Below are 24,206 nucleotides of genomic sequence, written 5' to 3' on the forward strand. Positions count from 1 at the left end.
TTTCAATTTCTTATCATCCCCTTATCTCTTTAAATAACTTTGTCACACCCCACACAATTTTGTTTCATTACCAACTTCATTAACTCTGCTTTTGAACCCTCATCTGGGTCATTTCTCAGATTGTGAAATTTATCAAGCAAGCTTAAAACTGATTCCTCACAATTACCACCAGCCCAACTTGAACAATGACCACTTTTCATCACCTTCCCGCATTATTTAAATCTTTATCTGGTGGGGATATTGAATTTCTTTACCTCAAATACCAATCATTTTGACTGAAGCCTAAATAGCACTTTCCTAGTTCCTCCATTATAGCCTTGCTCTTCTGAAACACAGCATTTTAATTCTAGCAGTTTGCTTGGCATAGCTCTTCATCAGTATGTCACTTCCATGTAAAATTAAGATTACTTAATACCTTGAGACAAGCATTTTTAGAAAGAGCCTAAATGAGGTAATTCAATGAATTTTATCATCCACTTTCACTTTCATCTGTGGGTCATTCTGGATGTAATACTAATACTTGCCTATATGTGAGTGGGATTTTCCTTGGCTTCAAGTTCATAAATTAGCAAAATTACATTAACAGAACATCCTGATCCATAATGGTTAGTTTTTGCTTTGCTCCTTCAGCACTAATGCTCCTCCTTCAGGTATATTTTGTTGGCTTAATGCATATTTGAATTTTGTTCTAAGCATTACCTTAAAGTGGGCATAAAAAGTTGCATGTGACAGGACAGTATCAGGACTAAACTAAGGGATCAGCATCAATAACAGGCTGCATATTTCAGAACACAGCATGAAATATATATTAGGATTACATATTTGCATACCACTGCTTTGTTTTTTTTATCCAACTAGCAACATAAAGTAAATAAAACGAGGACAATGAAAGTTTAGATTTAGAAATTGGATCGCATGTTGCCCATTTTACAGGCATAAAATGGGTGCCTAAGGTACCAATATGGTGGGCAGCATGCGGGTGTTCATTCCATGCTGGGAGTGCACTGCCCACCATATTTGATCTGCATTGGCAGCCAGGGTGTATGCCAGAAATAATAAAAACACCCATTTAAAATATTTAAATAAGATTCCTATGCTTTTAGCAGGACCATTTGAAATGTTGGTCTGCCTCAGCACCTGACTCACTATGCGATAAACTCTCTCAGAAACATGTGGCACGAATAGGCAATAAGGATCCTTAAGCAGGGCTATATAAAGGGCTAATCCACCACACACAGATTAGTTGTTGGCTTGTTCTTTTCGGCTGTTGCTGGTTAACCTGGGCATTTCTTTGCTCTACCTTCTGCCATATATGACTGATTACTGCTAACAAATCTTTGCTAGTGCTGGATTGTCTTCAGAAGAGATCCACTGCAGTCATGGGTAGTCTGGTAGGCCTGCCTATGGAAATGGAGGACAAGAGAGAGCAGCCAAGAAAATAGGAGAGAACAGGAGCACCTGGGAGATGAGGGAGGAACGTAGGAATAGGAGTAGGCCATTTAGCCCCTTAAGCCTGCTCCACCATTCAGTGAAATTATGGCTGATCTGTGACCTAACTGTATGTACCTACCTTTGCCCGATATCCCTTAATTCCTTTGGTTAACAGAAATTTGTCAGTCTCAGATTTAAAATTGACAACTGACCCAGCATCAACTGCCCATTTTGTGGAAGTGTTCTAAACTTCTACCGCACTTTATACTTAGTACTTAGAGATACAGCACTGAAACAGGCCCTTCGGCCCACCGAGTCTGTGCCGACCAAGAACCACCCATTTATACTAACCCTACAGTAATCCCATATTCCCTACACTAGGGGAAGTTTACAATGGCCAATTTACCTATCACCTGCAAGTCTTTGGCGGTGGGAGGAAACCGGAGCGCCCAGCGAAAACCCACGCGGTCACAGGGAGAACTTGCAAACTCCGCACAGGCAGTACCCAGAATTGAACCCGGGTCCCTGGAGCTGTGAGGCTGCGGTGTTAACCACTGCATCACTGTGCCGCCCCTTTGCGTGTAGAAGTGTTCCCTAACTTCACTCCTGAAAGGCCTGACTCTAATTTTTAGACTATGTCCCCATGTCCTAGATTTCCCAGCCAGCAGAAATAGTTTCTCTCTATCTACTCTATTAGTTCCCCGTAATCTCTTAAAAACTTTGATCCTATCACCCCATAATCTTCCAAGTACAATGCTAGTTTGTGTAATTTCTCCTTGTGGTTTAACACTTGGAATCCAGGAATCATTCTAGTAAATCCACACTGCACTCCCTCCAAGGTGAATAATATACTTCCCATGGTGTGGAGCACAGTAGTCCAGGTGTGATCTAACCAGGGCTTTGTATGGCTACAGCATAACTTCTACTTCCTTGTATTCTAGTCCTCTAGATATAAAGGCCGGCATTCCACTGGTCTTTTTCCGTACCTGTCTATGATATTTTAATGATTCATGTACATGGACACCGAGGTCTCTTTGGACCTCCATTGTTTCTATTTTTCACCATTTAGAAAGTACTCTGATTCATCCTTATCAGGTTCAAAGTGGATGACCTCACATTTGCTTACATCGAAGTCCATTTGCTACTCTTTTTCCCATTCACTTAATCTATTAATATCTCTTTGTAATTTTACGCTTCCCATCTACACTGCTTACCATGCCGCCTATCTTTGTTTCATCGGTAAACTTGTATATATGGCTCTCTATTCCATCATCTAAGACATTAATAAATACAGTGAACAGTTGTGTGCCACAAATCACATCCTGCCAATTAGAGTGCCTGCCCATTATCTCTATTCGCTGTCTCCTGTACTCAGCTAATTCTCTCATTGGGTCAATAATTTGCCCTCAATTTCATGAGCTTCAACTTTAGCTAACAGCCTCTTATGAGGGACTTTATCAATGCCTCTGGTAGTCCATATAAATAACATCCATAGACATTCCATTGTCCACTACTTTAGTCACCGTGCAGGAAGACATATCTAAAGCAGATCTTCAGGGAGACTTCTCTGTCACAACTTAAGCATCAAACCAGGGCATGGACAGCACTGCCTGTGGGTGTCAAGGTCACCCAAAGCCTGAACTTTCATGCTACACTCTTATCACAGACATTCCTTTTGATCTTGCCTCCCCGTCCCCCTTTCCTTGCCTCTATATTTGCTTGAAACCTATGAAGTCCGTAACATTTTTCAGTCATTGACCTGAAACCTTGGGCTGGATTTCCTAGCCCTGTGGAGATGGAGTGGGAGGCAGGAGGGCGAGGAAAATAGTGGGGGAGATGTGTTGGGATGGTTCCTTGATGCATTCCCGCTGCCAGGGAAGTTTCCCAGGGGCAGGTTTGGAAGAAGATCAGCGACCTGCACCATGGAGGAAGGAAGCCAATTAAAGTAATTGAGACTCCAATTAGGGGCAATTTTGTGACCTCCTGTTGCTTGCAGAGGCTGCCAGGTCAATGGAGGCTGCCTCCTTGTGGCAGGCTGGAGGGCCATTGGAGGCGGAAGGCTCCATGCCCATTGATGAGGCATTGGGCATGAAAGGCCACAAATGCGGCAGATCCGATCCAACAGAGGGGTTTCCTCTCCATCCCCATGGGCCTGCCGGCCTTGATCTTGTTAATTTCTGCACTGAAAGGGCTCCTCTCTGTCCCTGACCTGCCTCAGCAGTGTCCAACTCTCCCAGCAGGGCAGCCAACAAGCTTGGAGGCGGCCAATTAGTACGCCTCTTCCCTGAGGATTGCTGAGCTAATTTCGCTGCTGGTAAGTGTGGGCTCAGGATCCCCATTTGGTCCCAACATCAGGGTTCTGAAGACTGCAGGAACATCCAGTCCGTGAACTCTGTTTCTCTCTCCACAGATGTTGCCTGACTTGTTGAGTATTTCCAATATTTTCTGTTTATATTTCCTAAGTGGTTGGGGTTACTCTTAAATCCTACAGATGCCTGGGTTCATGGAACTGTCAAATATATGCATACCTGGCAGATAGCAATGTTTATTAAAAAGAAAAACTAAACATAACTTAAATGACAAATGAGAAGTTTTATCAGATCTGTCAGGGATAGGGATCAGCAGCCTGAATGCTGCAATAGGCTTTTCCACAAAGTCTCCGAGAAGCAGGGAGTAGAAAATATATAACTGGAAAAATCCAGCCCAGTGTAAACCAGCTGTACTGTACCAGACTCCCTCGTTGACACAGATAGGGTCATCTAGGATATTTACATTATTTAAATCAGTAGAGATTGCAGATTGTTTGTTTTGTAGCTAGCTAGGTTTAGATTGTATTTAATAATAAAGCTTTCAATACTGTAGATTATGGTTTCTGTTTCCATCTGTGCTTTAGTAATTCAGGATTTAATGTGACGTCCTCCATACAACACCACTTTCTGCCCAGAGACAGCCTGCATTATGATTACATTGTGATTCTCTCCATCATGACCTGATCCAATTGCATTGTTGCTATTGCCCTTTTAGGGTCTGTGCTTGGCTGGACAGGTTAAATGATTAATATCTGTTGTAATGATTTTCACAAAGGTAGAACATCAAATGCGGTTTGAGTTTAAACATCTGCCCTGAATGTGCCATTAGGAAAGGGCTGTCATTTATAGCTCTTATTTGCATTTTTATTAGTATATATTCCTAAGGGATGCATTACCAATTTGCAAAACAAGAGCAGGCAATTAACATGGCAGGAATACAGAATGAGCTTCGCTCTGAATGGTGAGAAGAACGGTAATTATGTTGCTATAATCTCACTAAATTTACCAGAGAAAGATGAAAGCTATCCATTTGTTAGGAATACTTTGCCAACCCAGTTTTATGTTCTAATAGTTTAACTCTCAAATAAGCGATCAATTTAACTCTCAAATAAACTAGCATTGCAAAATATAGGTGTATATAATAAACATATCAAAAATCGAATACCTTTTTCCCAGCAGAAAACCAACAAGGCTGACTTTTGGAAGTTTCTCCATTTTCTTCGATGCTGCTTGTATTTTTATTCTACTTACTTGCAGATCTACCATGGCATTGCTCGCAGCGAGGAGGAGGATTGGCTGTTTTATAGCACATGTAACACAGTGGAACAACAACAACCTGACAGAGAACACCAAACTGTCAGCCTACCAAGCCTGTGTCCTCAGTGCACTCCTCTACAGTAGTGAGACCTGGACAACATATGCTAGGCAGGAGAAAGGGCTGAACAGTTTCCACCTTTGCTGTCTCAGACATATCCTCGCATCACTTGGCGGGACAAGGCTACCAACTCAGAGATTCCGCAGAATGCTAATTTTGTCAGCATACATTTTTTTTTTATTTCCAAAATATACTTTATTCATAAAAATCTGTAAAAATTACATTGCCAAACAGTTTCCAAACAGCACCAAAAAATACAAACATTGCAAGGGAGATCAGTTTCCTTCAATACTGTCATGAGTTTCTTCACAACCCTTCCGTTTCACAATTGTCATGTCAATTACTGTTTTACATTTACAGCAATTGAGAATATTAACGATACAGTTCGAGGGGTTTCCCATGGATCCAGCCCCTCAGTCCAGCTTGGTGGGGGAACCTTACACTGTGGTCTTTCCCCATTGAGCCTTTGCTGTGGCTGCCCCAAGCTTTAGTGCGTCCCTCAGCACGTAGTCCTGGACCTTGGAATGTGCCAGTCTGCAACATTCGGTGGTGGACAACTCTTTGCGCTGGAAGACCAGCAAGTTTCGGGCAGACCAAAGGGCGTCTTTCACTGAATTGATAGTCCTCCAGCAGCAGTTGATGTTTGTCTCGGTGTGCATCCCTGGGAACAGCCCGTAGAGCACAGACTCCTGTGTTACAGAGCTGCTTGGGATGAACCTTGACAAAAACCACTGCATCTCTTTCCACACCTGCTTTGCAAAGGCACATTCCAGGAGGAGGTGGGCGACCGTCTCTTCCCCACCACAGCCAACGCGGGGACACTGTGCGGAGGGGGTGAGACTTCGGGTGTGCATGAAGGATCTGACGGGGAGGGCCCTTCTCACCACCAGCCAAGCTACGTCTTGGTGCTTGTTTGAAAGTTCTGGTGATGAGGCATTCCACCAAATGACTTTGACGGTCTGCTCGGGGAACCATCCGACAGGATCCACCGTCTCCTTTTCCCGTAGGGCCTTGAGGACATTCCGTGCAGACCACTGCCTGATGGACCGGTGGTCAAAGGTGTTTTCCCGCAGAAACTGCTCCACGAAGGATAGGTGGTATGGCACGGCCCAACTGCATGGAGCGTTCCGTGGCAATGTGCCCAGGCCCATCCTTCGCAACACTGGGGACAGATAGAACCTCAGCACGTAGTGACACTTGGAGTTTGCGTACTGGAGGTCTACACATACATTCAGCATACATTCATTAGTAAACCAGCAGCGTCTGTGATGGCTCAGCCACGTTCATCGGATGGATGGTGGCTGTATACCCAAAGACCTTCTTTAGAGTGAACTGGCCACTGAGTCACAACCTGCTGGACATCCACACCTCTTATACAAGGCCACCTGCAAGTGAGATATGAAGATGGTGGACATCAACACAGACAATTGGGGGACAGTCGCTGATGGCCAGGATCTCCAGAGACTGACTGTTCGGAGGGACATTGGAAGAGGCGAGGAGAAATGGAAAGCTGAGAAGAGGGTGCAGAGAAAACAGAGGCCAGCGAATCCTACACCTTTGCAGCCCACTGCCTTTATCTGTAGCAAGTGTGGCAGAGACTGCCATGCCAGAGTGGGACTCCTGAGGCACACCAGGTGATGTTTAACACAGAGTTGACCAGAAAGGCACAAATCATTGTCTCAGGGAGTCTGATATTGTACTGAATGTCAAATTCCATTTTTCTCAACTAGATGATATTCGCTGCTGTTTTGGGGTTCAGTTCTGCCATTCTAGCAATTTTTCATGAGCGACCTTGTGTATTTAGTTTTTCTCTCTTAGTTTTCCAAAGGATGATAGCAGATAACATGCAGCAGAAAGGTCGGTTTGCTCAGTTAAATAGTGGTGGGGAGTGAAGGAAGGCATCAAGTTATGGGGATCTCAGGCCCTAAAAAAACTGGAGGTGTGGGTCTAAGCCCATGGGTAAGGGAGCAGAGGTTGGATGGGTCTGGCAGCATGGAAGAACCCTCTGACACCATCCCAAGATCAGATATTCACCCCTGCCATGCTCCCCATCCCCCAACCCCCAATTCTCAACCTACTTTTTCTGAGCCCAGAGGTCAGCCAGCCAGGCTTCCCACCATTGGGGCAACGAGTGGGCTGCCCTGGGCACTTGCTCTCAGCCTGCAGTACACCAGCAGTATGTTATTGTGGCCCGGTCCTCAAAATGGAGCAGGATCCTGCTTGCACTATTGGGCAATCGGTTGGTACTTGTTCAAAAGCTGGCCGCAAGAAGAAAATACTATCCCTTTCTTTCTCTTTCTCCCTTACTCTTTCTCTCGTACTGCTGTCACTACTTGGAATGTTTTTTGGAATAGCTTTTAGAATTACCTGAGAGATTTTCAACCTTACATTTGTTTTCTTATTTAAGGAAAAGAACTAAAATTAGAATGAGACAAGAATTTGGATCTCTGTGACTGTCTCATCAGCTGTCCTTGACTTATGCTGTCTCTTTAAGGTAACAGTTTTATGCTTGATAAAATACAAAACTTTACCTGAATAGTTAATTCCGCAGATTGTTTACAGGTAATTTGGAAAGCATACTGTTTGGATAGAAGCATTGACGATGCTATCTAAACACACAAGACAACTTAATATGTAAATGTAACCATATTATTCTAAAATATGCAATTCTTTCATTATTTTATTATTTTAAAACCCTTGTTCATAACCCAGGCTAGGGCTATAACAAATTGGGAAAATAGGCTCTAAAATATTGCAGCATAAGTGTTAGAATGCACCTGCACCACATCTTCCACTTCTGAGCCCGCTACATTTTGTGGGGTCAGAAGGATGGGTCACGATTAATGCCCCTTTGGTGGGTTGGGGATGCATCACCTGCACTTCTTGTCAAAGAGATCAGAAAGTCCAGTGGAAGCCTGATATTGGCCTGATCATGTCTGGCAATGGTTTTCACACCAAGGATTTCTTGTAGTTTAAACCTTCCCCACAGCACTAGTCGTACCAGTTACCTTCTCCACACTAGGGCTGGGATTTTACAGTTCCCCCTGAGGCAGAGTTGGAGATGGGATGGCATGGAGAATTGCCATGGGTGGTGGGGAGAGGGGGTTGTCGGGCTGGATGGCCCATCTCCTCCCCGTTGCCCAGCAATCTTTCTGGGAGCCAGAGGCCAATTGAGGATCTTACCAGCGGCGGGGTGGGGGGAGGCAGGGGTGGCTGGGGAGGGGGGGGGGAGGGGTTGGGGTGCCTCTACTGCATGGGGAGGACGCCTTGTAAAATGAAGCGCCCTCCCTGTGGGCTTGGGGGGATCCCTCCTTCGTGGGCAATCTGTGGTCCACGGAGGACCCCACCAGGAACAACATTACCCCCCTGGGACCCCCCCCTCCCCACCGGTCTGAACAACCAGCCCTAGGCAGACTCCGCCTTTTCAGCCTGGCGCCAGGAGCACCACCTCCAGCACAAAATCCAGCCCTAGTACTATGGGGAGGTTTTAAGCTAATTTGGCACGAGAATGGGTAGCAGGATGAAACAGAGAGGGGAAACAAGGTTTACAGAATACTGGGAGAGACAAAAAGTGCTTGAGTAAATAATAGTTCAGACAGGGAGAGGCAAATGTGAGGCAGTCTAAGATGGGTTTGTTTGTAAATGCTGTAGCATGGTTATAAAAGGGATGATGAGCTGCAGGCACAAATTAACACATGGGACAATGAAATAGTGGCAATAACAGTGACCTAGCTCAAAGAAGGGGAGGGTTAGGAAATTAATATTCCTGTCTGCAAGATATTCAGAAAATATAGAGGAGAAAAGGAAGGGTGTGGCAGTATTGATCAAAGAAACTATTTTAGCACTGTAGTTGGGTCTAAGACAGATCAATTTGGTTAAAATTAAGGAACCACATAGGAACTAAATAGAGTGAGAGGGAGATTGAGGAGCAAATATGCAAGCAAAATACAGAAAGATGTAAGAACTATACATTAGTGATAATGCGGGACTTCATTTATCCATTTATAGACTGGGATAGTAACAATGAAAAGGGCAAAAAGGAGGAATTCCTGAAATGTGTACACTGAGAACTTTCTTGATCAGTATGTTTTCAGTCCAATGAGGAAGGAATAGTGCTGGATCTAGTTCTGGGGAATGAAATAGGGGAAAATGGTCCATGCTTCAGTGGAGGAGCATTTGGGGGGGCAGTGATCATAATATCATCAGGTTTAGAATAATTATGACAAAGGACAAGGAACAACTAAACATAAAAATACTTAATTGGCAGAAGGATAATTTCAGTCAGTTGAAAAGGGATCTGTCCCAAGTGGATTGGAATCAAAAATTGTTAAGCAAACCAGTAATTGAACAATGGGAGGCCTTTGGAGAGAAGATGGTTTGGGTACAGAGTGGATACATTCTGATGAGGGAGAGAGAAACAGCATTCAAAACTAGACCTCCCTGGATGTCCAAAAGATAGAGAGATTATAATGAAACAGAGAAAGGATGCTTATGACAAATATAAGATTCAGAATGCAGTAGAGAAGCAAGCTGAATGTAGAAAGTACTGAGGAGATCGAAGAAAGGGAATAAAAGTGTAAAGAGAGAGTATGAGATTAGATTAGTGGGTAACATAAAAGGGAACGCAAAAGTCTTTTATAAACATATAAATAGTAAAAGGGTAGTGAAATCTATATTAATGACTTGGATGCAGGGATAGAAGGTACTATGGCCAAATTTGTATATGACACTAAAATAGGTGGGATAGTAAGTTGCAATAAAGAAATAAGAAATTTACAAATGGATATGGAAAAGTTAGGTGAATGGGCCAAAATTTGGCAGATGGTGTTTAACATGGATAAGTGTGAGGTTATCCAAATTGGTTGGAAGAATAGAAAGGCAAATTATTATCTAAATGTAGAGAAACTTCAGAGTGCTTCGGTGCAGAGGGATCTGGGTGTCCTCGTGCATGAATCGCAGAAAACTAGTATGCAGGTGCAACAGGTAATAAGGAAGGCAAATGGAATTTTGGCATTTATTGCGAAAGGAATAGAGTATAAAAGTAAGGAAGTGTTGCTGCAACTGTACAAGGCATTAGTGAGACCGCACCTGGAGTATTGCGTACAATTTTGGTCTCCTTACTTGAGGAGGGATGTAGTTGCACTGGAGGCCGTTCAGAGGAGGTTCACAAGATTGATTCCAGAGATGAGGGGTTTGTCTTATGAAGAGAGATTGAGCAGTTTAGGCCTTTACTCTCTGGAGTTTAAAAGAATGAGAGGAGATCTAATTGAAGTATATAAGATGATTAAGGGGATTGACAAAGTAGACGTAGAGAGGATGTTTCCTCTTGTGGGGCAATCTAGAACAAGCGGTCATAGTTTTAGGATAAGGGGTAGCAGATTTAAAACACAGATGAGGAGAAATTATTTCTCTCAAAGGGTTGTAAGTCTGTGGAATTCACTACCTCAGAGTGCGGTGGATGCTGGGACATTGAGTAAATTTAAGGAGGAGATAGATTTTTAATTAGTAAAGGGTTGAAAGGTTATGGAGAACAGGCAGGAAAGTGGAGTTGAGGCTGAGATGAGATCAGCCATGATCGTATTGAATGGCGGAGCAGGCTCGAGGGGCTGAACTGCCTACTCCTGCTCCTAGTTCTTATGTTCTTATGTAAAGGAAGGGTGGAGCCGATTAGCGACCAAAAAGATCTTTTTGCAGAGGCCGAGACCCTCCATAAGGGATCCTCTGTGGTGCTCCCCAGGACTGTTACTCTTTTTGATATATATTGTCAGACAAACCCCCACCTGCCAAGACTGAGGCACACATGATTTTGCCACATGAACATTAAAACTTAAAATTGCATGCCCCTGACTGGAAAGACATTCCCATAGTAACCGACAGTGTTGGAACAATGGGGACCCAGTCATTGCTTCCCCAATACACAGAAGAAGTGGTCAGACTAGTTTTGGTCACATGACTGACTGACTGTTAGAAGTTTTGAATTTGAATTTCCAACAGAGGATTTGAACTGAGAAAGCCATGTGCTCCTAGTTGGAACAGAACCTCCTCTCCAGTCCTGCCCGCCTCCATCTCTTTCCCATGGACCTGAATCTTGTGAAAACGTGAACCTCAAAGAAAGAAAAGTCTCCTAAGTGAACAAGGTTTAAGAAGAACATTGGGCCCCAACAAACAGCAAGACTACCTACAATCAAGTGAGCTCGAAGCACAGTAAACAAGAAACTCTTCTGATATTGCCTCAAACCCCTCTCTACTATATTTTCCTCTCCTCTTTTCTGTCCCTATTTGCATGTATGTAACGTGTGTGCATGCTAGCATGGCACGTTGTATATCCGTAGGCGTGAACCGTATTAGAGTTTAAGCTTAAGTTTTAATAACATTACATCTTTCTTCTTTAAACCTCAGAAAACCTGTGTGAATTGGTTTCTTTGTCTTATAATTGGAAAGCTGTGAACAAGGATTCACAAAGGGGGAGCTCAAAACACAGTGTGTTTAAAATTAAACCTTGTTACAATAAGATGAAGATAGTAACAGCCCCCTAGATACCTTTCGCACCTGGTCATAACAATATTAATGAGCTGAACTTGGGCATACAGGGCATAATTTCAAAGCTTGCAGATTACACAAAACTTGGAAATGTAGTAAATGATGAGGAGGATAGTAATAGACTTCAGGAGAATACAGACAGACTGGTGAAATGGGCAGACACATTGCAAATGAAATTTAAAGCAGAGAAATGTGAAGTGATAAATTTTGTTAGGAAGAATGAGGAGAGGCAATATAAACTAAAAGGTACAATTTTAAAGGGGTGTATGTATGAAACAGAGAACAGAGTGACCTGGGGTGTATGTATGCGAATCATTGGCAGTTATAGGATAAGTTGAGAAGACCGTTAATAAAGCATATGGGATCCTTAGCTTTATTAATAGAAGCATAGTGTACAAAAGTAAGGAAGTTATGCTAAACTTCCATAAAACACTAGTTAGGCCTCAGCTGGAGGACTGTGCTCAATTCCAGCCATCACACTTTACCACTGTCAATGTACACAGATAGGCAAAATAAACTTCGGGTATTGATTGCTTTTCTGGTGTGGGGCACAGAATTCATAAGAACATAAGAAATAGGAGCACGAGTAAACCATTCACCCTCTCGAGCCTGATCCGCCATTCAATAAGACCATTATGCCTACCTGTGTGCATTGAAATTTACTTAGCAGCAAGGGTCTAGTACTACAAGGTTAGAATTCTGCAAGTAAGTGGCGACTGATTTTCCTGAGTTTCTGAGGTGGTTGTGTTAGCTTCGGCTTTAATACCACTCCAGCATAAGACTGTCTACTAAATAAACTTACAGAAAATGACTGTGCCGATAGTCGTCTAGAATTTCCACCCCAAATCACTTTGGCTTTTCACCTCTCCCTCCTCCTCTAAACCTACCTCTTTGACAAAGCATTTGGTCACCTTCTTTGACTTAGTTTCAATTTTCCTCTGATTACTCTCCTGAGAAATGTGCTATATAATTGCAAGTTTATTCATACTGGTAAGAGCATAGATTTACCTGCTACTAAAATATGTCATCATGATGGGCAGAATCTTGCCCACTTAGGATCATTTTTGGGACAGGAAGCTGATGTCCTAATGGGTGGGCTTTGCCGAGGCTCTTTCTCAGAGCAACGACATTAGCATCCCGCCTCTGGGCTCCCCAACCAATTAGGGAGGGTGGGTGCAATGACATGTCCATTCTGTCAAAGGAAGGATTTCTAATTAAAGGGACCATGGTATGGGTTACAAGGGCTCACTAGCACTTGGGTTTTTGCAACCACAGGAATGGAGAGGAGACCTGGGAAGGCTCCCCAGCATCCGCCTGCCCCCGGGCTTCTCACTCTTACCTGGAGGTCCTGCTGCATTCTGAAGGTTTGCAGTGAGGTGATCTCTCCCAAGGGGCTCTCTAACCAAACAGGTGGGGATGGAAGTGGCCGAGGAAAAAAGCAGCAGAAGTGTGGTCTCTGCAACCTGGAGACAGTGCACCAAGAAGACTGAGGACCTCAGGAGGGCATGACAGGTGCTGAGCCCCGCTATTTGACGCCCAGCATTCTCCTGCACAGCACTCCTCAAGTCAACACACCTTACAGCTCCACTCATTTCTCTCTCTGCAGGCATCTCATATCCCCACCTGAACAGCCAACACTCACACTTACCCTCAACCTCTTGCCCTCTTGCACACATGCCTCACAGTGACCTTCCACAAATGATGCCCTTCCCACCTCTCTACACAAGCCATTATGAACAGTCATACCTCTCCGCTTTCTCTCCTTGCAGAAGAAGAGAGCATACAACCAGGCAACAGGCAGAGACTCGGGAGGGGTGGGTGGGTGGTAGGTGGCCCTCCAGTGACAGGCACCTTGTCAGCCACTGTCAATGCGTGCCACCCACTCCACTGGGAAGGAGGTCTTGTTTCAGGAGGCAACAGATGTTAGCATTGACCTGCTGTGAGAGCCTGAGTCTCCTGAGGCATTGATGCTCAGGCATATCGAGAGCTGATCCTCCGCCTGTAGGCCTTAGGTTGGGGGTCCATCTGTTTTGTGGAAGGGAAGGCACCTGGGACAACTGCTGGTGTTGCTTCTGCTGCTGCTGGAGCAGCTGGCAGTGATATAGCCTCTGCTCTTGCCCCCTCAGCAGAGGTGGAAGGTGGAGCTGCATAAGCTGCTCCCATGCTGAGTCGAAGGCTGGCAGCAGGGAGGTGCAGCTGAAGGTGCGTGAAGTGCTGGACAGGTGAAGTGCCTTTCAGAAGTTGGCAATCACCTGTCGAGCAGTGAAAATAGTCTCTGAGAGAAGAAGTGCTTTGACCAGCAGTCTCTCAATGACCATGGCTGGAGCTTTTCTGTGTAACAGATCAAAGCCTTTCGAGCCTGTCAGTTTCACTTAAGAAGCTCTTCCCACTGTGCACTCACCTTTGTGACCCTGATGAAGTACAGGCACAGCGTGGAAGCCGTGTGTTGTTGGGAAAGGAGAACTACATGGTTAAAAAGGCTCTTAATTACCTTTTTAAACGCCTCAATTGCTTTCCTGCCAGACCCACAGGGCTTCCCTGCAGGACTCAGAACCTGCCCTGTGGAAAGCCAGAAGAGGGGGAATGGCGTCGGTATCCTGACGTGAAATTATTTTCCGGAACTGTCCCACCCTGCATGCATTGGCTTGAACCCGCCTCCACCTGGCTGGGAAAGTTCTGCCTTATGTCTTTCAGCTGAGATAATAAAAACTCATAATACTATCAAGATCAGGACATGGTTTAACACTGCAAAATCTTATATCTTGTATGAAGTTGTCTTATATATTTTTTATAGTCCTGATGGTAAATGGCCTACTTCAATGACATCATCATAGATGGCACCAACTCTGTCTCTCGGCAATGTGCTCATGAGGCTGATTTCATTTGGATCCTGTAGCTATTGGAAACAAGATGTCTTCTTCCAGGCATGATCAAATAGAGAAAACACAGGCTTAAAAAAATCATTAATAAGCAAATATTTTAAGTTATTATCTGGCAATTAGGAAATCCTTTCGACTCTCTTTTAATCTAATGAGTTTTTGTTTATATTGTGGCTTCAGATAAATAAATACCTTGTCCCAAGCTTGGAATCTCAATTTATTAAACTAGTTCCCATTCACTCCTGTGAAAGGGATTTGTGTAACTGGACATAGAACAATTTCCTAAGGAGGCAGTTATATCTGATCGGAGCTGGTGTTGACAAAATTCTCACTGTTTTAAGAATACTTTCAAATTGAACCCACATGAATTGCTACTTTGTATTGACTAATCATCTCTAATATGTTCAATAAATTGGATATATGGTACAGACCGAGCTACCAGCTATCTTATTATAGGGAACTAGAAACCGATTGTGTTGCAAACCGTTTTGTTTTTAAGACATACCAACTACTTTCTCGAGATGATGGTATTCTGACTTGATGTGCATGATTTCCAGTGCAATCAAGAACAATTATCATGACAAGTGCATGAGCAAAGAAACTAGGATTTATGTATCACCTTGAAATGTACTTGATAAATATATCAAACTGTTTCACCTAATACTGAATACCTTGGGCCTGCAGTAATTTGTTATGTAGGTAGATATGGCAGCCATTTTGCAGACAGAAATTGAAATGTGTAACATCTGGCTGGAATTTTCTTCTAGTTCCAGGTGATACCTTAAACTATAAAAACTCCATATGTACATTAATTACAACTTTACCTGTTATTGACATGGCCTCATTCCAGTGTTCTTGTTCAACTCCACAGCTAATTTTTCTTCATTTCTAGGTTACAGTACACCTCATTAGGAGGTGATGAAGTGTTACATGAAGAACCAAATCAATCAGCGCACTAATTGGCCTAGAAACATGATAGGGGCTATATGACTACACAATTTTCTGAGGGAACAATTTTCTAATGGAAAGCAGACATGTCATGTTGTTCTTGGTGCTTTGTTCATGCATTCGCTTGTCTCACCTGACAACTTTTGTGCTATTTCGAAAAACTTGCATGTCGACCATGCAGGTACCATCAGCTTGAGCAATCAGGTTAATCTCAGCAAATTCTGCCTGAAAAACAGTTCAGTCACATGGAGTTAACAAAATACATTGAGCTATATTCTAAATGTAATATACATACTTTCTGCAAGTCACTGATCATCAAAAAGATCTTTTTCTGAACAGAAACTTTTCAGACAGACAAATAAAGCAGAACTTCCATTAAGATTAAGCACATAATTAAATGTTATGGTTCTCTCATGAACTGTATTTTAATCTCTATTGATAATATCTCGATATTGATCGGTTGAAGTTATATTTGAATCATTCATGTTTCATTGATATCAACATTCAGATTTATGAGATTACTTTGAAAACATCAAAATTTCAATCAATTTACTTTGAGATTTTAAAATAAAATTCTTAGTTGAGTGAACTTGATTTATTTTCTAAACTGCATAACAGTACTAATCTGAGAGTTACATATAAAATGGCAACAATACAGAAAGTCAGCACTATGAAGGAGTTCAATTCCACTCAGTCCACCTCAGTATTGACTCTGGATTCTAGCTTTAGTTTTCACTATAAAGGTAACATTAGAAAGTGTGACTGCAAATGACCTTTGACTAGTTTTTGGAATACTTCAGTGGCATTTTTAGCTAATAACATTCCTTACAGTGTTTAATGATCTGTGGGGAGAATGACATTAAATAGCAAAATATCATCAAAACAAATAAAGCATTCTTCTGAGTACTCCGTCTGGAAGGTAGGTTCCCATTCATTTAATGAGACCACAAGAGATTGGAGACCAGCTGTTAAAAAGCTAACAGGTTCTCTAAACAAGCCATTGTTTTACAAGCCTTTATTCCCTTGACAGCTCTTAGAGCACGGGCTGAGTTCTGCAAATGTTAGGAATGAGTGGAGCTAGTCACAGAGAGCTACTGATCATCATTATTGCCCTGTTCTACTATAAAATCAAACCGACTCAGCATTTCTCCTCAACAGATTCTCAAAACATTGCATTAATTTAGAGACAATACCATTGGTGTCTGGAGAGTCTGGAAAACAGCAATGAATCATTTTATGCTGCAGGCATTTTAAAAATTATATTTGAATTAGTTAAAAACATTTATCGATAAACCTTTCTCTGTGCTAGATATCAGTTGAGAGGGTGGGCGAGTGACCAATACCCATCGGTGCCTGTCTTGAACTGATTGTCACAAAGTGCACTGATTCAGCTCCACACTTGTAGAAAAGAGCCTTGCTTCCACTTGAAGCATTGTTGTGACAGTGTAACTAAGATTTGGAACTCACTGAGGCATCACTTGTGTGAACCTCCAACTGACTATTTTATCGTCCAGTGCATTGTAGTGTTAGTTTATTGCTCCAGTGTACTCTTTTACACATGTTCAGGTGGACAGATTTCTACTGGTCTGTATGAGAGCAATTAAGGTTTCTGCTGGTTTACATAGAGCATGAGATTTAAATAGACTTGTGATAACATTCTTATAAAATGGATAACTAAGGTACTGATCCCTGAATCTGTGCAAATTGGAATAAATGATTAAGTCTAATTAATTCCCACATAGAGAATAGCAGGTTTTAATTAAGAAACATACTATCACCACTGAATAATTTAAAATTTTCATGGTGACAAATCATTTCATTAAAAGTGCAGAAGCTAGTTACTGTAAGATTTTTATGAGATGTCTCTTTATAATAACGTTTTTCCCTACTTCTGATGGAATCTTTGACAGAGCAACTACAAACCTTGACAAGATGAAATCTGACCACATAGGTTTGTAACAGTGAGGACTGAGTGCATATAGAAAGAGATTAAAGAACTGAATAAGGACTTGTAATGATCTAACTTACCCGAAGGGTTCCAATAGCCTGATAAATAGTATCAAATTCCCAAGATTAAATTGCAGCACAACATTTATTCTCTACAGTCTGTTATTTTATCACAGACTGAAATGTCTCAAATGGCATGGCTCACTTGCTGTCAATATCTTTGGTGGTGCCAAATGTTGGGGAATCTGATTTCAGGGTGATAATGGAGACCAGCATTAAGATTTAGGGGCGTTTGGGTGCTGAGTTGAAGGTCAAGGTGTAAGGGCAATCAACCAGGCATTGGAATGGGGTTTTAAATCGTCAAAAGATAGAAAAACAAAGAAAAAGTAAATTTTGCTGACTATGGATTATGGACAGAGGTGTGTTAAGGTGCAGAATGGGGTGGCGACCTCTTTAATCAACTCCATGGCCCTAACAGTGCCCATTAACATGCTGTAAGTAGAGCTGCAGCTTTGTGCAAGCATTGACATTTGATTCCTATGAATTTTTGATAATCTACTCACCTCAGAACTCATTATTTAAAATGATAACATTTTTTCCAAAGCTTTCCTCTCAGTCTGAGCCTGAGTGGGAATTGTCATGCTGGTTGATGCTGAGAATTTTGTTTCTCAGCTAGGGCACCAGGGTGGTGAAATACAACTGGGAAAAAACTGAAATTGGGGAAAAAGGTTTTGCATAACATGATTTCTGCGTAACAAATATGGGGAAAAACAAAAACAATCAAATAGAAAGATGAAAAGGACAAATTTAACCAATGAGGAAACTGTAAACTGAAGCACAAGCTTGATAGCCACGATGTAAACGAGCACAACAAATGCTTTTGGCCCATAATCTGCGGTCAGTGGCAGAGCAATGGCAATCGCCGCTGACCTTGAAGAAAGCTGCCCACAAAGATCTAGCGATCTCACTGGTGAGAACTTTAGCTTCTTCCATGTGCAACTGATTGTCGCGTGGGTTTTCTCCGGGTGCTCCGGTTTCCTCCCATAAGCCAAAAGACTTGCAGGTTGATAGGTAAATTGGCCATTATAAATTGTCACTAGTATAGGTAGGTGGTAGGGAAATATAGGAACAGGTGGGGATGTTTGGTAGGAATATGGGATTAGTGTAGGATTAGTATAAATGGGTGGTTGATGTTCGGCACAGACTCGGTGGGCCGAAGGGCCTGTTTCAGTGCTGTATCTCTAATCTAATTGTTTAATGGGTATTCCCAACATTGAGCAGTAGTGATGTCATCAAGCTCTCTAAGCAACTAATCACATTAAAAAATTCTCACAGACAGCAAATCAGGAAATGAAAAGTACTATTAATCAAATCACATTTTTAAAGATATACAGAAGGCAAAATAATGATTGGAACATGCACATGAGGTTAAGGTAGAAACTGAAATATCATGAACAAACTCAACATTTTTTTAATTATTTAAAGATCTAGTAACTATTATCAAAATGGAGAAAATTAACAACATTCCACAAATATAAAAAAATATTTTTCACAGCCAGATCAGTTGTTCAGCAATAGTTATTACTCCGATTGCTGTTAAAAACCCACTTACACCTCATTGAACAAAGCTTAACTTTTTATGGGGTTTCTCACGGGATATTAGAGTGGAAAAGGGGCAGTTCTTGTCAAAGAAATTGACTTCACTGGGTGGGTCCGCAGTGCAACCTGTGGCGGAGCAGTGAATGACAGACCGCAACTTTAGGATTTCTACATTAATCTGCGCTTGTGCTAAATCCTGAAGCAGTGGCCAGTTTAAAAGCGACAATGACAGTGAATGCTGATAGTTCACCATCAAAAACCCTTCAAATTCTGTGGCATTATAAAGATACCATAATTCTATAAATTAATAAAGACAGTTAGAAATAATACTGACATGACATTGATTGAAGACTGTGAGAGAATATTTTGACTGGTCTTTACTAGGAATTAATATAAAAAAATCTGCAAGGTAATTTTCACTTCATTCATATCAAAAATGGAAAGCTTTTAAATGTAACATTTTTCAAAAAAATCTGATGAGTGAATTTTTAAAATTTGTTCATGGAATGTTGGCATTGCTGGCAAGACCGGCATTTATTGCCCATCCCTAATTGCCATTGAGAAGGTGGTGATGAGCTGCCTTCTTGAACCATTGCCGTACGTCTGGTGCGGGTTGACCCAAAGTGCTGTGAGGGAGGGAGTTTCATGATTTTGACCCAGCGACAGTGAAGGAACGGCAATATATATCCAAGTCAGGACGGTGAGTGACTTGGAGGGGAATGTGCAGGTGGTGCTGTTCCCATGCGCCTGATTCCCTTGTTCTTCTAGCTGGTAGAGGAAAGTTTAAAAGGTGCTTTTGAAGCAGTCTTGTGAGTTGCTGCAGTGCATCTTGTAGATGGTACACACTGCTGCCACTGTACGTCGATGGTGGAAGGAATGAATGTTTAAGAAGGTGGATGGGGTGCCAATCATGCAGACTGCTTTTTCCTGGATGGTGTCAGGCTTCTTGAGTGTTGTTTGAGCTGTATTCATCTAGGCAAGTGGAGAGCATTCTATCACACTCCTGACTTGTGCCTTGTGCTGGTGGACAGGCCTTGGGGAATTAGGAAGTGAGTTACTTGTCACACAGTTCCCATCCTCTCTCCTACTCTTGTAGCCACAGTATTTATGTGACTGGTCCAGTTAAGTTTCTGGTCAATGGTGACCCCCGTGATATTGATGGTGGGGTTTCAGCGATGGTAATGCCATTGAATGTCAAGGGGAGATGGTTATCTCCGACTTTTGTTGGAGATGGTCATTGCCTGGCACTTGTGTCGCTCAAATGTTACTTGCCACTTATCAGCTCAAGCCTGAAAGTTCTTCAGGTTTTTGCTGTATGCGGGCAAGGGCTGCTTCATTATCTGAGGAGTTGCAAGTGGAACTGAAACTGTGTTTCTGATACTGTCTGATCACATGCACTGTTTTACAGAATAGCAAGGCACTGAGCATGGTCAGGTGCCTGAGGTGACAATTGGATGGCACTTTTGACATGGAAACTTACAGACCCAAGTATCTGGTATTAGATTTCAGTAGCTTAGGGTAAAAGAACTCTGAAAACAAATCATACATTTTGGTATAAAAACAAGAAGTGCTGGAAATACTCAGCAGGTCTGGCAGCATCTGTGGAGAGAGAAGCAAAGTTAACGTTTCAGGTCTGTGACCTTTCATCAGAACAGAAGGTCACAGACCTGAAACGTTAACTATGCTTCTCTCTCCACAGATGCTGCCAGACCTGCTAAATATTTCCAGCACTTTTTGTTTTTATTTCAGATTTCCAGCATCTGCAGTATTTTATTTTTATCATACATTTTGGTGGTATGTAAAGCTATTTATTTGTATATTTAGATTTCCCTCCTAAAGTCAATCATCTCTACAGTTTGGAAGGAAGCTTCAATGGGTTCTCAACATGAATATAAGTATCTTGGTGTATCATTGATTAGTCATCACAAATGATGATTCAGTGCTTAGAGTTCGATGCTCTGGAAATACAGTTTTATTTGAATTGTTAATTGTCAATAAGGATTTCCTTATTCAATTCTTTAAGTTCCTTTGAATAAAAGTGAGAAAAAGTAGAATCTTCACACAAAAGATGAACTCTCTCAGCAGAACAGCGCATTACTAAACTTCATAGAATAAATTGTTTTGGTTTCCATCCTAGCAAATTAACCCTAACCGATAAAGAAACAGAAACATGAGCTTGGAAATTTGTAATCATATAACTTAGGATGACAGAAATGAGTTACAATCAACAACAACTCTGAACATGCCCAAAGCTATCACCTCTACTCCATTAATGAAATCTCAGATCTCAGCTGTCTGAATTAGTTTGCTTCTTTTCTTACATTGATGCCCTGTGCAGACCAGCCATTCAGCATCACGCAGGATTCCAAAGATTCACATTGTTGGGTATAGCTTGAGCAAGTAACAAGAGGAAAGGAACTAGAACTAAGTTGTGAAACTTCTGGTGAGAACTGAAAAGAATGGGCTGAATTTTATTCGGGTGCCACGCTTCTCAGCAGCACCCTTTGAACTCGGTGGCGTCCTCGCCACCTCATATTACATGAGGGGTGTGGGGGGAGTGGGGGTGGCGTCTGCCAGCTCCGTGCTGCACGCCGGCACAGCTACAAGTCATGTGCTGGGGCCCTATTTAAAGGGGTGCTAGTACAGCAGCTGTGCCTGCATCCAAGAAGATTCTTGGGACACAGTGCGGCAAATTCTAGGGATACAACGCTATGCAGAGACAACAGTGTGCCAGGGTGGCATCACGGTTTAGTGATGCCTCCTTGACCGCCCTCCTCCAGGCTGTGCGCACAAGGCGAGAGGTCCTATTCCCCAGCTATGGCAGGAAGAGGCCCTCTCACTTGTCCAAGGCAGCCTGGCTGGAGGTGGTTCAGGAAGTGAGCAGCCGTGGTGCCCTCTGGAGCGACTGGGTACAGTGCAGTAAACGAATGAATGACATGCTAAGAAGCACGAGAGTAAGTACCAATGCCTATCAGGGCTCCTTTGAAACTGGGTGCATCCACACAGAGTGGCCTATGTGTGCCACTGCTGTGCCGAAGAACAGGAGGCTGGGCGGAATTGGGAGGGAATAAGCGCCATGAATGGTGCAATGTATGACAGAACTTACCCTTGTCCGGTGATCAGGGAATGGCATTTACATGAGTGGCTCACTCAGAAGGTCACATCAAGACCACCCCCCCACCTTTGCAGCCAGCAACTGTCTTTTGACATGTGTCGCCCTGTTGACAAGCCATTGTTAATATCTGCCCCCTTGTCCCTCCAGGCGAAGACGGCCCACAATTCGAGGGAGTCTTCTGTCTTGTCATTGAATCGCCAATGGCAGTTTTCGCTGAACCATGACTTGATGCCAGCACAGTAATAACTGTGGTGTTGAGGGTAGTAGTGGAGGGGTAAATATAAGTATCACTGGCATACATATGGAAGTTGTCTTATCTTTGAGGAAAATTGTCCAGAGATGACAAGGCACTACAGATGTACTGGCTACATTGGGGCAGACTTTAATGAATAGTTCCATGGAATACAGTGAACCATAGAGAAGATGTGATTGAGGTGGATGAAGTAGTTGACCATATCACAGATTGAGATAAAAGTCAAGGCAGACAATCCCCTATACCCACAGTAACACAACAACATCTTGCAATTGTAAAGACAGCAAAACAGTTGGCGTTTGCTCTTATTTCAACTATGAAACTAACAGCAACTTCTGGCATCTGCATATGCGCAGTTAAACATGGAAATCCATAAGTTGCTGTTGGTGGTTCCCTGCTTCTCCACAGGGTACGCTGTTGAAATCCCCACAGATGGAATTTTTTTGAAATTGCTTGATTTGATGTGAACTTCCACTTTTACACTATTATTCTCACTGTAAGAATTCTTGAAAAAGTTACGGTTTGTTGAAGCTTGAAAAACTAATTTTATATTTGTGGAATGTCAATTTTTACTATTAAGATAAAAAAAAAACCCTGCAGATTTCTAAGATATTAAAAAAGTTTGTTTCTGATATTTCAGCTTCTACCTCAATTCCAATTGTATGTCCCAATCTTTATTTTTCTGTCTATAAAATGATTCAAAAGTGGAGGATAATCAGTGTTTTTTGCTTCCTGGTTGGCTGTCTGTGAGAATTCTTCAATGTGATTGGCTGCTTAACCTGCTTGATCACATCACTTTTCCAGGATGCCGGAGATCCCCTTAAGCTGACATCAGAATCAAAGGAATTTTGGGAAAGGGGAAATCCACACCACAGAGATCACTAGGTCTTTGTGGCAGGTTTCTTTAAGGTTAGCAGCAAGTGCATGGATTCACTGCTGACCACAAAATTGGGCCATTGACTTGGGGCAGTGAGCAGGATGGAAGCCTGGTTTAAGAGAATGAAACAGTAAATGACAAGAGAAGTGTACACATAATTGACTGGTATGTTCATGGACCTTCCAGAGAAAGGGGATAGTAGAATTGAGATGGCAACCAGAAAGGACAGTGTGGTCAAGTGTAGGATTTACAAGGATGTGGTTGATGAGAACAGTTTTGATGGTTGGGTGAACAATGACTGAGGATTGGGAGCAGTTGACAGGATTTATGAGGATTAGGGTGAAAAGTTGAATGGGTCAGGAACTGGCTTGGGAAGCAGTTGAGCGAGGAGATGCAGTTTCATGGAAATGAGACTGGTGAAGGCTGCATGGACAGGGATATAGGTGAAAGGCTAAAGATATAATCTGGGATTGGGGCTGGGGTAGAAGCAGGTCTGAAGGGAGACTCTGGGCCAGGGCAGGTTGTTAGACTAATAAAGAAATCCATCAATTCATCACACCTGAAAACAGAGGTGAGGCTGGAAGGAGCAAGTGATGAAATTAAAGGAGGTGGTTTAGGGTGGGGAAGAAGAATTCTAAAGAAAGTGTTTAGATGAAATATTAATCAATCTTTTCTTTATTCAAAAGAATACACCTTCTGTGTATTACAGGGATTTTCTGTTATTATTGCTGCAATGAATTGGCTATAATGGATGCCCTTGAGTCAACTCTCCCATCAACAATTCCCTTCATCCAAGAGATGCTCAGGATCCTCCCAGCAGCTGCTCACATCGATGATGCTCAGATTGGTAGCTCACTTTACCAGTGGGGCTATGTAGACATCTCAGTATTTCATAGTCCTATGTCAATTCCCAATCCCATGGTGCCATTTCAT

At 42.5% G+C, this 24,206-nt stretch overlaps 1 protein-coding gene across 2 annotated transcripts in view; it reads right to left on the reverse strand.

The window, feature by feature from the left end:
* Positions 1 to 24,206, reverse strand: part of syn2b (synapsin IIb) — a 420,009-nt gene that overhangs the window by 175,934 nt on the left and 219,869 nt on the right. For both annotated transcript variants that reach the window (XM_068051834.1, XM_068051835.1), the window contains exon 3: positions 15,616 to 15,707. In XM_068051834.1, the coding sequence (XP_067907935.1) occupies positions 15,616 to 15,707 (92 nt within the window). The remainder of the gene's footprint in view (positions 1 to 15,615; positions 15,708 to 24,206) is intronic.

The sequence above is a fragment of the Heterodontus francisci genome, chromosome 19 (assembly GCF_036365525.1).
Source record: "Heterodontus francisci isolate sHetFra1 chromosome 19, sHetFra1.hap1, whole genome shotgun sequence".
Taxonomy (NCBI): domain Eukaryota; kingdom Metazoa; phylum Chordata; class Chondrichthyes; order Heterodontiformes; family Heterodontidae; genus Heterodontus; species Heterodontus francisci.